Source organism: Ictidomys tridecemlineatus, chromosome 5 (genome assembly GCF_052094955.1).
Source record: "Ictidomys tridecemlineatus isolate mIctTri1 chromosome 5, mIctTri1.hap1, whole genome shotgun sequence".
In the NCBI taxonomy this organism is placed as follows: domain Eukaryota; kingdom Metazoa; phylum Chordata; class Mammalia; order Rodentia; family Sciuridae; genus Ictidomys; species Ictidomys tridecemlineatus.
The window spans coordinates 146,986,200-147,000,980 of record NC_135481.1 but is presented as its reverse complement, the minus strand read 5'-3'; the positions used below and the strand labels follow the sequence as shown (position 1 = coordinate 147,000,980).

Sequence of the window (14,781 nt, the reverse complement as noted above, 5' to 3'; positions counted from 1 at the left end):
CCCATAGCACCATAATTGGGAAATTTGGTTATTGTACTAAATTTTAAGTTTTGGCACTCATGTGGAGCAGCCATCCATCTGCTGGCGAGACACACTGCCTGGGGCTTTTCAAGAAATCCCTTAATAGGCCTGAACACTAATAATATTTATATACATTGAGATGAGGCAAAATTTACAGTATGCTTCTGGAGCTGGCTGCAGTACTCTGTAATCCCAGACTTCCTCGAGTTCTCCTGCCTGCTTCCTGGAATCCTCTTGGAGTGTGCTTCAAAGAGAGGAACACCAGCTTCCTGCCTGAAGCCACTACTTATGTATGGAGTTTGTCACCTTTCCTTCTTATAGTCTCCTCTTCTCCTCATCACACCTCATATCCATTTCCCTGCAAAGAATGGATGTGTATTTATACACAGTTTGCACCAGTTAGTATAAAGGAACCCATTGATTTGGGATTCTTTGAAGAGGGATTGTTCTTTAAAAAAAAAAAAATGGAAAAAAAAAAAAAGATCTTAACTAGTTAAACTTTTCTGAAATTTATTTGGAAGTAGCTCCTGTTACTTGGAACCAACCTGACTTCTCCAGCTTATGTGTTGTTTGTGGCACTCAGTTCCCTTTAATTTATCCCTTTGGGGGATTTCAGTGGACCCCTGCTCAGACATGCTATTTCCTGTGGAAGGGGTAAGGGTGTTGGAAATGCAAAATATATCTAACAGGTACTTTGTCAGCTATTTGTTTGCTTTTCTTTCTCATCCTGGGAAAGCCCAATATTTACATTTGTTATAACTGATTGCAAGTGAGTTCAGGGGGACATTTTTCTATTCTTTTAAATGCTCTTGAGATTTTACTACTATGTGAATCGCTATTTGAACTTAATGTCTGTTACTCATCATTTTTATGGCATTTTCTTTGCATTGTAAGTGAATAAAAAGGAGTTCTGCAAGTTAATATTGGTCCCAGTTAGTCTCTGATGGTGATTGTAAGATTCATAATTAATTTTCCCTTCCTCCAACAAAAAAGGATAGTGGGTAGATGGCTGAAGAGCAGCTCTAAATGAAGTATGTGCCTACAACTGCTGGTATACCTGGAAAGCCAGACTGTGAGCATCATTTTCTGCAGCCAGTTGTATTGATCCTCGTGGATCCATTATATTGCATGAGCTTTGTAGGGTCAACATAATAGACGGCAAGTCTGTCTGCTTGCCTGATCACTTTTTTGGTTCTGCCTTCCCTGAGCACCATACCCACTGTGCTTCTGACAGATGACTTTTTCTAATATAAAACTCTGACCTCTGCCTGAAACTTTCAGGAATTGTCCATTGTCCACCAATGGATAGGCCTTCAGTGCCTCCCTGACATGTCCCCCTCTTCCTCTTGGCAATATGTGACTGGTCCCCATCCCTCTTTGCCATGAGTATCTACTTCTACCACCATAGCAACTCCATTGGTTTTATAAACATTTACATGTGGTGCTCTCTGTGGTATTCTTTATTGCTGTCCTCTTCGTCTTTCAGCTCCTCTTCATCTTTCAGCTCCAGCCTCATCACCTCTGCAAATCTTCCTGGCATCCAGGGTTCCCAGAAACATAATACACATTCACTCATTCCTACTTATCTGGTGTGCTATGCCTTCCCTGAAGACTGATCCATATACACATTGGTCTGGAACACAGGTGTAGCATATGCTCAATGAGTTGTTGCTAAGTAGATAAATAAAGAATAGATGGATCAATTTAAAAATCTGAAGTCAGCATATGCAATATCAATGTTTCTTTAGATCTTGAGCCTCTAGGTGACCTCCATAATGGATATATTTGAAATTAAATAGTCATTTAATCTATTTTATTTTTCTGTGTTTTTGAGTGAAAGGTGAGGTTGTAGAGAGTATGTATTTGTGTTCGCTGTAAATATACTAGGCTTTAAATTAAATTCATGTTATACTCTTCAAAATAATCATCATGGTTGACAGTATATGTATATCAATATTTTAGGAGCTCCTGTAACATTTTTTATGTAATCAGAAATAGTTAACTCCTTGTTATTTGTTGGATAGGTGAGTTTTTTTAAATAGCCAGAAGTCATGGACAAAATGACACACATAATTACAAAATGACATACATTAACCAACAAGAATGGTTTTCTTTTTCCCCTCTACATAGTTTGAAAGGAGTGTCTTGGTTCAGTTAGTTTAGTTGCATATAATAGCAGTCACTTAAACAAAATGAAAGTTTATTTCCCTTTCACCTAAAGAAGTCCAGAAATAAGCAGTTCAGTGTTAGAGACCAAGTTTCTTTTATATCACTCCACCCTTCTGAAAGTGCTACCTCATGATTCAAGATAGCTGCATAAGCTCCTTGCATTATTTTTGCATTTCAACCAGTGAGGAGGAAAATGGGCATGCCCTCTGTTTAAAAAGTCCTCTAGGAAGTTTCAGTCAGAATATTTGTTTATAACTCACTGGGCAGAACTTAAGACACATAGCCACTTCTAACTGTAATGAAGGCTAGAGATGTAAGATCTATGGACATGGCAATATGTATGCCTAACTAAAAACTGCCAAAAAGCATAAGCATAAGAAAAAAACAATGGAAAGTAACCTGATGTTCCTGCTACAAGATGATCTCAAAGGAGAAAATTGCAAGATTATTTTAAACTTGACAGTATCATGAGAATTCATCAGTTTTCTTCAGAGGTGACATTTGTTTGAATGTCCCAAGTTCTGATATTGGTTTTTGAATCCATGTTTGCATTGAAACAGAATTTTTTAAATGCAACTAGTAGGTTTGTAGGTTAGTATAAACTTTCCAGAGGAAATTTTGACTTGGTAAGATTCAACCTAGAAAGTGAGCCTAATGAAATGTTGAGGATGTTCATAATAGTAATAGAAGATAATAGGAGACTCCACAATGGGATGTAACATTACCATTAAACAATCATGAAATTCACTCTATAATGGCCCAAACATTCTTTCTGAATGGCTTGATCCTTGTATTTGTCTTTATATGTCCATGCACATATAAAGGATCCATTGGAGGTGATAATAAAGGGGGCATTTGTGGGCAGATAGATTTGTGCTTTCTTCATACTCCTTCATCTATGCTCTCTGATATTTTTTTCAAGCATGTGTTTTTATAAGAAAAAAAATATTTAGAACCTTCATTCAATGTTGTACATCAGAGTCAAAAATATACATATTTAAGTAATTCTGTATTGTTTTCCCACTCAAGCAAAAAGTAGGACACACATAATACAAACCAGATTTCATATTTTGTTGATTTATATGTTATTTAGGAGTAAGGCTAACAGCCCATAGAGTGTGATCATTACAGCATTGTTATGGAAATGAGTGCCAACTCATCTCCTTGAGATGTGAATTGTGGATCTGTGGTCATTAAGCACTGCTTTCCCTTGACTTGAGAGGATTGAGTAGGGGAAATGGACTCTAAATTCCTGTGGTCCTCTGGGCTCAGGGGCCTGACAGTGACCATGTGACAAAGTGACTTAAGTTACCTAATAGGTTGGGTTCTGAGTTAAAATAATCATTTATTCAGAGTAAACACTTTATGTGGTTTAAGCAGAAACAAACTTCTAAAGCTGCTTTGTAAACCCAAGTGGCACCATCTTTCCTATATTGTGGTTTAATTATTTTAAAAATAAGCATTTCTACACATGAAGGATTTTGAATTGTTTCCAGAGGGAACACACAGGAGGTGTACCCCCCACAATCTAATAAAAAAGAAAAAAAAACTTATCCAGGGTTTCAGGAAACCACTGGGGATCTTGGAGTATTACAGTGCCTAAGGGGGTACTGCCATATTTGAAATGTAAGACAGCACCATGCCTTTTAAAGTTCTGATGAACCCTGTGGTTCCTAGAGGGCTTCCCCATGTTCACCTAGGCCTCAGGAACCTTTTCACCCCCATTTTACAGATGAGAAAAGAGGGGGATCAAGGTCATTAGAAGCCAGTGGCTCCAAACAAGGAGTACATAAAAGAGACTGGACTTGAAACCTGCCAGTGCTGTCTGCTCTTCTAATACTGGATGAAAAGACAGTGATTCTCTTTGTGGGGATGTCATGGAAGGTCGTGTGCTTGCCTCTTCCACAGGCCATCTGGTGTGGACTGTTGCAGCGGGTGATGCAGCAGGCAGTTGCACGGGCCCTGCTGGGTCTCACCAATTCTCCTCTGTCCCCACAGTGTGCCCGAGCGTGTGCGGAAAGCGAGCTTGCACCGAGAACAATGAATGCTGCCACCAGGAATGCCTGGGCAGCTGCCACGCACCCGACAATGACACAGCCTGTGTCGCCTGCCGGCACTACTTCTATGAGGGCGTGTGTGTGCCTGCCTGCCCGCCCGACACCTACAGGTTCGAGGGATGGCGCTGCGTGAAGCGCGACTTCTGTGCCAACATCCTCAGCGCTGAGAGCAGTGACTCTGAGGGCTTTGTCATCCATGACGGCGAGTGCATGCAGGAGTGCCCCTCAGGCTTCATCCGCAACGGCACCCAGAGGTCAGTGTCCATTGCAAGTCCCAGGGGCTACCAAGGGTGCTCTCTGCCAGTTGTCACATCTGGTGAGGACTTTCCAGACATTGACCCAACTGGATCCATTTGAGAGGGCTAGTATAACTTACATTTTTTTATGAGAATCTGGTAGCAGTTAGCAGGTCCTCACACCCACACGTGTGTGTGTTTTGCTTTTTCAATTTATGTTTTGTTTTAAAAGTATACTGCCCAACCATTTGAAATTAAGTACCTAGCTTCCTGGGTCTGATGCCTGGAATTTATTCATCTTTTCCTTGTACACTTGCCACACTGCTACCTGAGAGGCAGGGGCCTGTGGTTTTAGATTTTTGTCCTCAGGTTGCTACTAACACTAGCTCAAGGAAAGCTTTGGGAGAGCAAGGGGAAAGAAACATCCCTACAGGATCCTCCAGGCCCATGAACAGGCTTGGTACATCTTACTGCAGGCATAGGCCCTGTGCATGAACTAGCAGCTGCTGAGGGTAAGCAGTAGCTTAAAGTAAACTGTGTCTCCCATTACCTTCTCCTTTCTCTTACTCTCTCATCCACTGACTCCCTCAGTAGTCTTTGTGGCCTTTAGTTTCTTTCCTAAACTTTGAAATTTCACTTAGGAAGTAGAATTCCTTATAACAAATGACATTTCTCCTATCTGTGGCCACTAGGCTTATATAACTTGTCATTAGTTTATGTTTTTGAAAGTGAGAAATTAGATTTAGTTACAAAATATAGTGATAAAACTTTGGAAGCAAAAGAAGATAGAAGTTTGGGGTTACTATTTCCTCCCCTGCAGCAGAGTAAAGAACTTTTGGGAAAGTTCTGTACCAATGGGATTTATGATTCCTACACAATAAACACCTGAGGACCCTTGTGTATCTGGATTCTTCAGAATAAAACTAGGGAATTATTGATGTATGTCAATAATAGAGTGCATGATTGGCATGTGTGAGGCCCTGAATTTGAGTCTCTGAACTGCAATCAATCAATCAATCATATTCTACAAATACAAATACCATTAGAAATTAGTTTTAAAATTAATAAAATTAGTTTTAAGTATAATACTTGCTGCAGTCTGCATCTGTAAACTATAGCAAATAGGTCTTCCTTTTATTTTTTTCTCTTAAAGAAGGTTCTGTTTCTAGTGCAATATTTAGTGATGCTGTTTCTACTGCAGGCTGCCATTCAAACCAAGGATAAAACTCTTATCCTTTCATAATACTAGGTGTAACACAACTTTTGGCCTGTTATAATTTCTATGAACATTGTAATATAAAAAATTAACTACTTCAAAATGATAAGTGGGCCAGGAACTCCAATAAGCCAAAAATATATGTGTATTTATTATATCAAAAATAAGGGGCTGGGATTGTGGCTCAATCCATGTGTTAGGTAGAGCACTTGCCTGGTATGTGTGAGGCACTGGGTTCAATCCTCAGCACCACATCAAAATAAATTAAAAATGAACGTATTGTGTACACCTATAACTAAAAATCTACTGCATTTTACATTTTACTGGCAGCCAGTGTTAGCCAGCTTTCTATTGCTATAACAAAATGTTACATGCTATAACAAAATGATAGTCAACTTATAAAAGACAATTTACTTTGGCTAACAGTTTTAGAGGTTTCAATCCATGGTTGGTTGGCCAGGTAGCCTTTAGACCTATGGCAAGGCAGCACATCATGGCAAGGAGTGTGTGGTGTAGCAAAGCCATTGACCTTGTGGTCAGGAATAAATGAGCCCGGAGAGGGTTTAGGGCCCAATCTCCTCTTCAAATGCATATCCTCAGTGATTAGAAGACCTTCCAATAGGCCTCACATCTTCAAGTTTCTACCAAGTTTTTCCCTGTGGCCTCAAAACTAATCCTTCAACAGGGTAGACCTTTGCAGGAGGTTCTGGTCCAAGCTATAGCACAGCTTTAGGACACAAAGGGACTTTATTGTTGCATATCTGGAGTCCAGGAGAAGTGCCTGGTGCCCAGTAAAGGCTCAGCTATAATTCAGACACCACCTCCTTCCTGGGGTGGGGTCAGGAAAGGGATAGCTAGTCCATGAATTTAATACAGTGTCACCTTTGATCTGTACATGTAATTTTTTATGCTACCTGGATGCATTCAGTCATTCTGTAACCACCAGTGCAACAGTCAGAGTGAGAACACTCTATGTTTGCAGTGTTGTTTTTTTCTTTCTCTGCAGGGTATTCTTTAAAAGATGAGCAATTATTTTCCTACCCATTCTTATAGTCTGTTCAGAACTACAGACCTACCTTTTCTGTTTTAACATAAAACATCATTATGCTCCTTTTCAGTCTTTGAGACCTGTTTAACCCTTACCTTATAATATTTTTCAAATACTGTTTATACTCTGTACCAAAATGAATTTGAAGAAGCTCAATCTATAAGTACATTATCAAAACACTTTCTTACAAAAAAATTTTTAAGTGCTAGATGATTTTTAGACATTTGAACAAAGGAATATATTCTATTTGAATAAAATATGGAGAGAAACCAAATATACACTTACTTTAAAATCCAGCAATGGCAACACTGGACATTTAATATATCTAAACAAAACCATGCACACAGTTGTTCACATCACCATTTTCTGTAATAGACAGAAACTGGAAACAACTCAGCAGTCCTAAGATAGGTAAATGGTGAAGCAGACTGTGGTATGTCCACACTGTGGAATATTATTCAGCAATAAAAAGGGGAAACCCATTGAAATTCCCAGCAGTTTGGATGAATCTCAAAGACATTGTGCTATGTAAAGAAAGACAATCTCAAATGGTGACATACTACATGATTCCAAACATTCGTAGAATGATAAAATTTAAAAAGGTGGAGAACAAATTAGTGGTTGCTCGGAGTTAGGGATATTAGAAACTGGGGTGGGGAAAATGAATTGGTGGCACAGGGGATATCCGTGTAGTGCTGGAATAGTTCTGTTTCTTGATTCCAGTGGGGATTACACAAGTCTCCACAGTGGTAAGACAACAGAGGACTCTATACACATATTGTGCCAGTGTTAATTTCCTCGTCTTGATATTTCATTATCATTATGTAAGATGTGGTAACCATTAGAGGAAATTGGGTGAAGGATACATGGGTCCTGTCTGTACTATCCTATACTGTGCATCTATAACTATTTTAAAATAAGTTTTTTTAAAAGAGATAGTTGGGGGCCTTATGTGCTATGTAGGTAAATTAGAAACAACAGAAGACCACACACACACACAAAAAAAAAACTGAAAGGAAGCTAGTCCCTAAGCTGGAAATGAGAATGCTTAAGTGTAAATTTAGAGGAAGGAGGACTGTTCCCCCTTTGAGTGGGTCTACTTCCTACAGGATACTTTGGAGACCCTGACCTCATTTCCCAACATGAAATAGGAGGATGATAGAGAAATTTTGTTTACCTGCAAGCTTTTAAACAAAACAAAGCAAAACCCTGCATCTTTGCTTTAGATATAAAATATTCTGGGGAAGGAGAAGGAATTTAATAAAAATAGCTATGATTTAATGCCACTTTTCTTGAATATTTTGACTTATTTTCATATAGTTTTAAAAAGATCATTTAAGAACAATAATGTAAATATAGTGACTCTCCAACTTACCATCCTGTTACACAAATGTCCCATAAGGTTGTATCATTTATCTTGTTTGGAAATTGACCCAACTTTCTGACCCTGGTTCTATATATAGCTGTAGATCCCAAAGGTTCTTAAGCTGCTGGGTTAGCATTTTGTCTGCTATTTCCCAAATAATGGTCAATAAACAGGAAAAATGCCAGTCTTGCTTGTCTCTGATTCTTGGTGGTTTATGACATGTTCAGGATAATATTTGAAATGGGAGCTCATTGCAATGTAATGGAATTTCCCTGCTTTTATTGTGTGTATAGCAAAAACAACATTTGGATCAATTTACAAGTTTCTGCAAAACACTATCAAGAAATAATTTCAGTTGTGCTTTAACAAGAAAATAATGGATCTGTGCTTTTTTAAATCCATCATTGAGCTTTGCTGGACACTTGACCTCAGGAATAAGACTCCTGTTTGTAGCAAAGGCACTGCAGTGCTTTTGCTGTTCCTGCTGACTCTCCCTGCTACTACTCCAGGTGTGCAAGTGAGGACCATAACATCAGAGAGTAGCTCCATTCTCCAGAGCCCCCAGAGCTTCCTTTCTAAAAGTTTGTGTCTCCCACATGGAACCAGTTGCCATACCAGTTAACAGCCTATGATACACACATGCTTCCAGGATGGATCACGCATTTTGTCTGGAAACAAGCAACATGCTTTTCCTTTGCAGGCACTTTCCCCTTTTGGTTGCAATTTGAGTGGCTTATTGTGGGTGGGCTTGAGACTGTGATGCCATGTAACCACGTGCACACTTCAAAACAGTTGCTTTTTGTAATGCATGCTGTAATAACTAAAAGCCTATACTTAAAAAGTTTTAATGCAAAGAGGCAGACTTAAGTTTTCTATGTTTTTGAACCTTCAACAGCATGTACTGCATCCCTTGTGAAGGTCCTTGCCCCAAAGTCTGTGAAGAAGAGAAGAAAACAAAGACTATTGATTCTGTTACTTCTGCTCAGATGCTCCAAGGATGTACCATCTTCAAGGGCAATTTGCTCATTAATATCCGACGAGGCAGTAAGTATCCCACCTCACTGGATAGATGAATGGATATCTTGGTTTTCTTTTGTTGATGTTTTTCCTGAACCTGTCTCTGAGTTACAACTAAAATAATGGACTTAAGAAAAATAGCTTGGTGCATAAACCTCCCACATGACCTCTTTCCTTTGAGTTTCCTTCAAAGACTTAAAAAAAAAAAAAGATTGAAAGGCAGTTTCCCATTGGAATAGTTTGTTCCTATAAAAGGGGTCATCCCTCATCTCGATGTTAGTCTCTTACGCAGGAGAAACACGTACCAGCACACACAAACCCCAGAAGAGACTGAGGGATCAGAGAGGCATGACTCAGCTAGCCCAGCTGTAGCCAGATCCACATATTTTTAAGTCCAAAGAATTTTGGTTACTTAAATATATTGAGACTGAGCAAAAGGAAGAGTTTAATATTATATTAAATTTTATTAAATACAAAACAATGATAGATCTTCCAGTTTATTTCTGAGAGCAAAAATGATACAATTGATTCTGAGTCATATGTGTAAAGCTTTGGTCTCATTCCTGTAGAACCATCTTTTCTTTCAGTAAATGGCATTCCTGGTAAGACATTTCTAAATTGCAGTTGGGCAAAGCATTTCCCAGTGATTTATCTTGCAATATTTTCCCTTCTGATGTTTGATTTACAAGGGCTTCTATCAATGGTACCTTTAATTCTCTACCACTGAGACCACTTGGTCAAGGTACTGATAGTTTTATAAGCCAGAATAAATACAAGAAGAAGATTTCACAGTTGAAAGAAATATATTTATAAGTCATTTGGGAAAAAAAAAAAATTCTGAGGGTTGGGGTTATGGCTCAGAGCACTTGCCTAGCATGCATGAGGCCTTGAGATCAATTCTCAGCACCACATATAAATAAATAAAATAATGGTCCATTGACATCCAAAACAATATTAAAAGAAAAAAGATTTTTTTTTAATTTTCTAAAAGTCTAAAGAGAGAAGTGACTAATAATTTATTCTGCAGATTTACTTTTCCACCATATTTGTTTTCTTTTTTTTAAGTTTCATGTAATATTGTTTTTTAGAATATTTTTTATTGTTAGTTGTTTAAAACATTACAAAGCTCTTGACATATCATATTTCATTCATTTGCTTCAAGTGGATTATGAACTCCCATTTTTACCCCGTATACAGATTGCAGAATCACATCGGTTACACATCCACGTTTTTACATACTGTCATACTAGTGTCTGTTGTATTCTGCTGCCCTTCCTATTCATATTTGTTTTCTTAGAATTTAAAGATAGCAGAAATCAGTTTTTGTTTGGTTCTTTGGGATTTTTTGATATCCCTTCTTTACACCACTCACCCACTGCCCCACCATGGAGATAATCCTGTTTTGCGCAACTAGAATTCTTTGTGGTTCTTCTACAGTTGTGTTCATTTTGCTCTTAGAACGTTTCTTAGTTCACTTTAAATCTATTCATCCCTAGAACATGACTTTTAAGTACCTAATTTTCTTGTTTGTTTGTTTAAACTTCCTTTCCTGGAGATAAAAATTGCATCTATGAATTAAATTCATGGAAAAGTACTTTGAAAAGAAATTGGTACAGGATCATGCAGAATGAAGAAGTATGTCCAACACAAACAATCATTTGGATTTAGGATAATGGGACATTTTTGTCAGAAGGGAGTTCCCAAGCCTTAACTGAGAGATGTAGGGCAGGAAGCCCCACATCTGAAAATTCAAAAGCTATCCTTAAAACATCAATTACAAACAACCTGTTATCTTTCCAATTTAAATTTTCCTTTAATTTCTCTTGGAAAGCCATTAAACATGAGGCCTTATCCTCCAAGAAAGTATGCTTATTCTTGTATTTTTTAATCAAATCAAAGCAAAACACAACCTTTTATTAAGCAAACCTTCATAAAATCCTATTCGTTGAACCACATCTAATTCACTATAGTCATCATTATAATTTTGACATAGGCTGAACAAGTTTGTTTTCTTTTTGCAATAAGAAAAGGTAGGCTAATCAAGATTAAAGAAAATCTATCATTTCTAATATTGTTTCTACATCTGTATTGACAACTGTTTTTCTAACTATTTTCTAGTTATAAAAGTAAGACATGAGCATTATAAAAAACTTAGAGCTGCAGAAATGAGCCTTTAAAAATCACCTGCAGATAGCTGTTGTTAACATTCTGATGTATTTTCTTTCAGTCTTAATAAGATAGAATCTTAAATGTAGATCCCTGTATCTTAGGAACTAGAAATACAGCAAAGGCAGTTACTAATGAGGCTGAGAAAATGTTGTTTATTTAGTCATGCCCTTGCACTGTGGAGGCAGTACTATCTGTTGACAGAGCATATTTAAAAGACGTTCCCTAGATTTGTTAGCCTTAGCTAATTGGCAGTCTGGTATTTATGATTTTGCATTCTGTTAATCAGCCTGGGAACTGTAGAACCTAGCCTCCTAAGATTTGCTTTCCTCTGCTTCAAAGGCCTGTCCCAGAAGTGGTTGTTGAAAGTTACAGCTAGGAGAGTATATTCTTGACAGGGGATGGCAGTTTTGATTTTTGTTTTCTGGGGGTTTTGTTGTTGTTGTTGTTTGTTTGGGGGGGGGGGTTTTGGTATCAACTGAACTGAACCCAAGGTGCTCAACTACTGAGCCACATCCCCAGCGCTTTTTGTATTTTATTTAGAGACAGGGTCTCACTGAGTTCCTTAAAGTCTCACTAAATTGCTGAGAATGGCTTTGAACTCTCTATCCTCCTGCCTCAGCCTCCAGAGCCACTGGGATTACAGGCATGTATCTCTGCGCCCAGCTACAGGGGATGGCAGTTAATTCTTGGCTCCTGAACATCTCAGTAGGCTCCCACAAAACAAGTCCTGCCACCAAATTGCTCTCCACACTGTGTGTGTACATCACCCTGGCACCAAGTAACACCATCCCTTTCTCATGTAGATAACATTGCCTCAGAACTGGAGAACTTCATGGGGCTCATCGAGGTGGTGACCGGCTATGTGAAGATCCGCCATTCTCATGCCTTGGTCTCCTTGTCCTTTCTTAAGAACCTTCGTCAGATCTTAGGGGAGGAGCAACTGGAAGGGTGAGTGCTACAGGTTTCATTCCCTAACCTTCTCCTATTACAAAATAAATAATTGTTCATACAACCATGTAACTAAAGTCAGAGCCATTCCTTGTTAAATAGAAGAAAGAGAAAGCCACAGGATTGCCCCAGCTGCCTGGGTGATGGTCTACATCCCTGCTCAAGGTCTTGCATAGAGTCATGATTCTCCATTCTGGGATGTTGCTGTTTTGGAAAATAGATATTTTCATGCTTACTGGGTTGGAACCCATCCATCAGGAGTTGCATGGCTAACTGTAGGCAGGGAGACAGCAACCAGGGATTCTCTTGGAGCCTTTTCTTGCCAAGAATGATAGCAGTCAGTCTAAAGTGCTTAACTCCCAGTGAAATCATTATTTACATGATCCTTATATGCTTCAGGATGCTGTGCTCTACTATGTAAAAACCATTCTATCTTGTAAAATTTTGGGACATAAGAGACTTGGGAAAGTGTAGAAAATTCATTTTGTTATAAAGAAATTATTTTTTTAATTTTTTGGTTTTATTTTTTAGTTGTTGATAGACCTTTATTTATATGTGGTGCTGAGAATCGAACTCAGTGCCCCACACATGCCCAGCAAGTCCACTACCATTGAGCCCCAGCCCCAGCCCCTATAAAGAAATTTTGATGCACAAAATTTTTTTAATTGTTTAGCTTATAGGATTTGCACTATTGATAGGATTTTTGCCTTCTACAGAGATATACTTTGTGATGAGATTTTAGAATAATCTGAATCTGAACTGGGCTGGGGTTGTGGCTCACAAATAGAGTGCTCACCTAGCACATTCAAGGCCCTGGGTTCAACCCTCAGCACCACATAAAAATAAATAAATAAAATTAAGGTATTGGGCTGGGGATGTGGCTCAAGCGTTAGAGCGCTCGCCTGGCATGCTTGTGGCCCGGGTTTGATCCTCAGGACCACATACAAACTAAGATGTTGTGTCCGCTGAAAACTAAAAAATAAATATTAAAAAATTCTCTGTCTCTGTCTCTCTCTCTCTCTCTCTCTCTCTCTCTCTCTCTCTCTCTCTCTTTCTCTCAATAAAATAAATATGTTGTGTCCATTGAAAACTGAAAAATAAATATTAAAAAAATTCTCTCTATCTTTAAAAAAATAAATAAATAAAAGTATTGTGTCCAACTACAACTTATATTTTATATATATATATATATATTTTTTTTTTTTTTTTTTTAAAGAATGAACATGGGGGCTGGGGATGTGGCTCAAGCGGTAGCATGCTCACCTGGCATGCATGCGGCCTGGGTTCGATCCTCAGCACCACATACAAACAAAGATGTTGTGTCTGCCAAAAACTAAAAAATAAATATTAAAAAAATTCTCTCTCTCTCTCTCTCTCTCTCTCTCTCTCTCTCTCTCTTTCTCTTTAAAAAAAATAAGAATAAACATGGGCTTTTAATCGGAGGATAAAAGCTGGTGCTCACTGTATACACAGTTTCTTGTTTCTCTCTGGCCATTAATCTGTATATACCTTTGCATATGTCATTTTCTTGTCCAGGCTCTTGCCTTTCCTAAAGCTGATGCTTGGGAATAAAAAGGATCCCTCAATTAAGGAGTGAATTTCTTCTATAGAGAATCTGGGGAAATCATTTAGGAAACAAAAAGAGGTGGGAAGGTCATGGGAAAGGTTGTCCTAGCTGATTTATCTGCCCCAACTGGATAAAGTTACTGCATAAGGGTTTCTTTACAGCTTCCCAGTTTTTTTCAGCCTAACTCTTGGTGAGTCTTAAATTCTTCAAATTCCATCATCTGATACTGCTAAAGAGAAGACAGCTTTTCATTCCATCCTTGAAAATCACACTGTCCTCCCCGCTGGGAACACTGATTCTTGAGAAGAACTTCTTTCTCCTTGCAGATCCATGGAGGCCGTCACTGTGCCCATCCATATGGTAGTCATTTCTGTGGTAAACTGGTGGGGGGCTCTGCCCATGTAAGGTGATAGCCTTTGTTCATTATGTTGATTTTTTAAAAAAAATTTTAGTTGTAGATGAATACAATAGTTTTGTTTGTTTATTTATTTATTATTATTTTTTTAACGTGGTGCTGAGGTTCGATCCCTCACAGGTGCTAGGCAAGCGCTCTACCACTGAGCTACAACCTCAGCTCCATTATATTAAATTATAATACGAAGTTTGCCTACTTTTTTCCCCTCAAGTAGATTTGTTTCTGGAATTCCTGGTACCAGTAAGGACTTTTTCCTTGACAGACTCATATCTGTCAAATTTTCTGAGCAAGTAATAGCATAGAGGAGAAAACTGAAAAGAAACTTTAATTTTATTAGGAATTATTACATGGTTTTATTACCTCTTTGCTGTGCATTAACTAAAATTATTATGCTGAAAATGAAACTGATTTTTATTTGCAAGGATATTTATAATACATTTCTTATTATTGAAACTTGCATAAAGCAAAGTATCAGTGGGTTCTCTTTAAGGATGCATGTGTTAGAGAGGCTTCCCAGGTAAGTGTCAGGCCCCTGGTCTGCAGTTAGCATTT

The 14,781-nt window shown here is 38.3% G+C and overlaps 1 protein-coding gene across 4 annotated transcripts in view; it reads left to right on the top strand.

The window, feature by feature from the left end:
• Nucleotides 1-14,781, top strand: part of Igf1r (insulin like growth factor 1 receptor) — a 293,607-nt gene that overhangs the window by 217,008 nt on the left and 61,818 nt on the right. For all 4 annotated transcript variants that reach the window (XM_040274761.2, XM_005320094.5, XM_078051243.1 and 1 more), the window contains 3 exons: nucleotides 4,189-4,501; nucleotides 9,009-9,157; nucleotides 12,103-12,247. In XM_040274761.2, coding sequence (XP_040130695.1) covers nucleotides 4,189-4,501; nucleotides 9,009-9,157; nucleotides 12,103-12,247 — 607 coding nt within the window. The remainder of the gene's footprint in view (nucleotides 1-4,188; nucleotides 4,502-9,008; nucleotides 9,158-12,102; nucleotides 12,248-14,781) is intronic.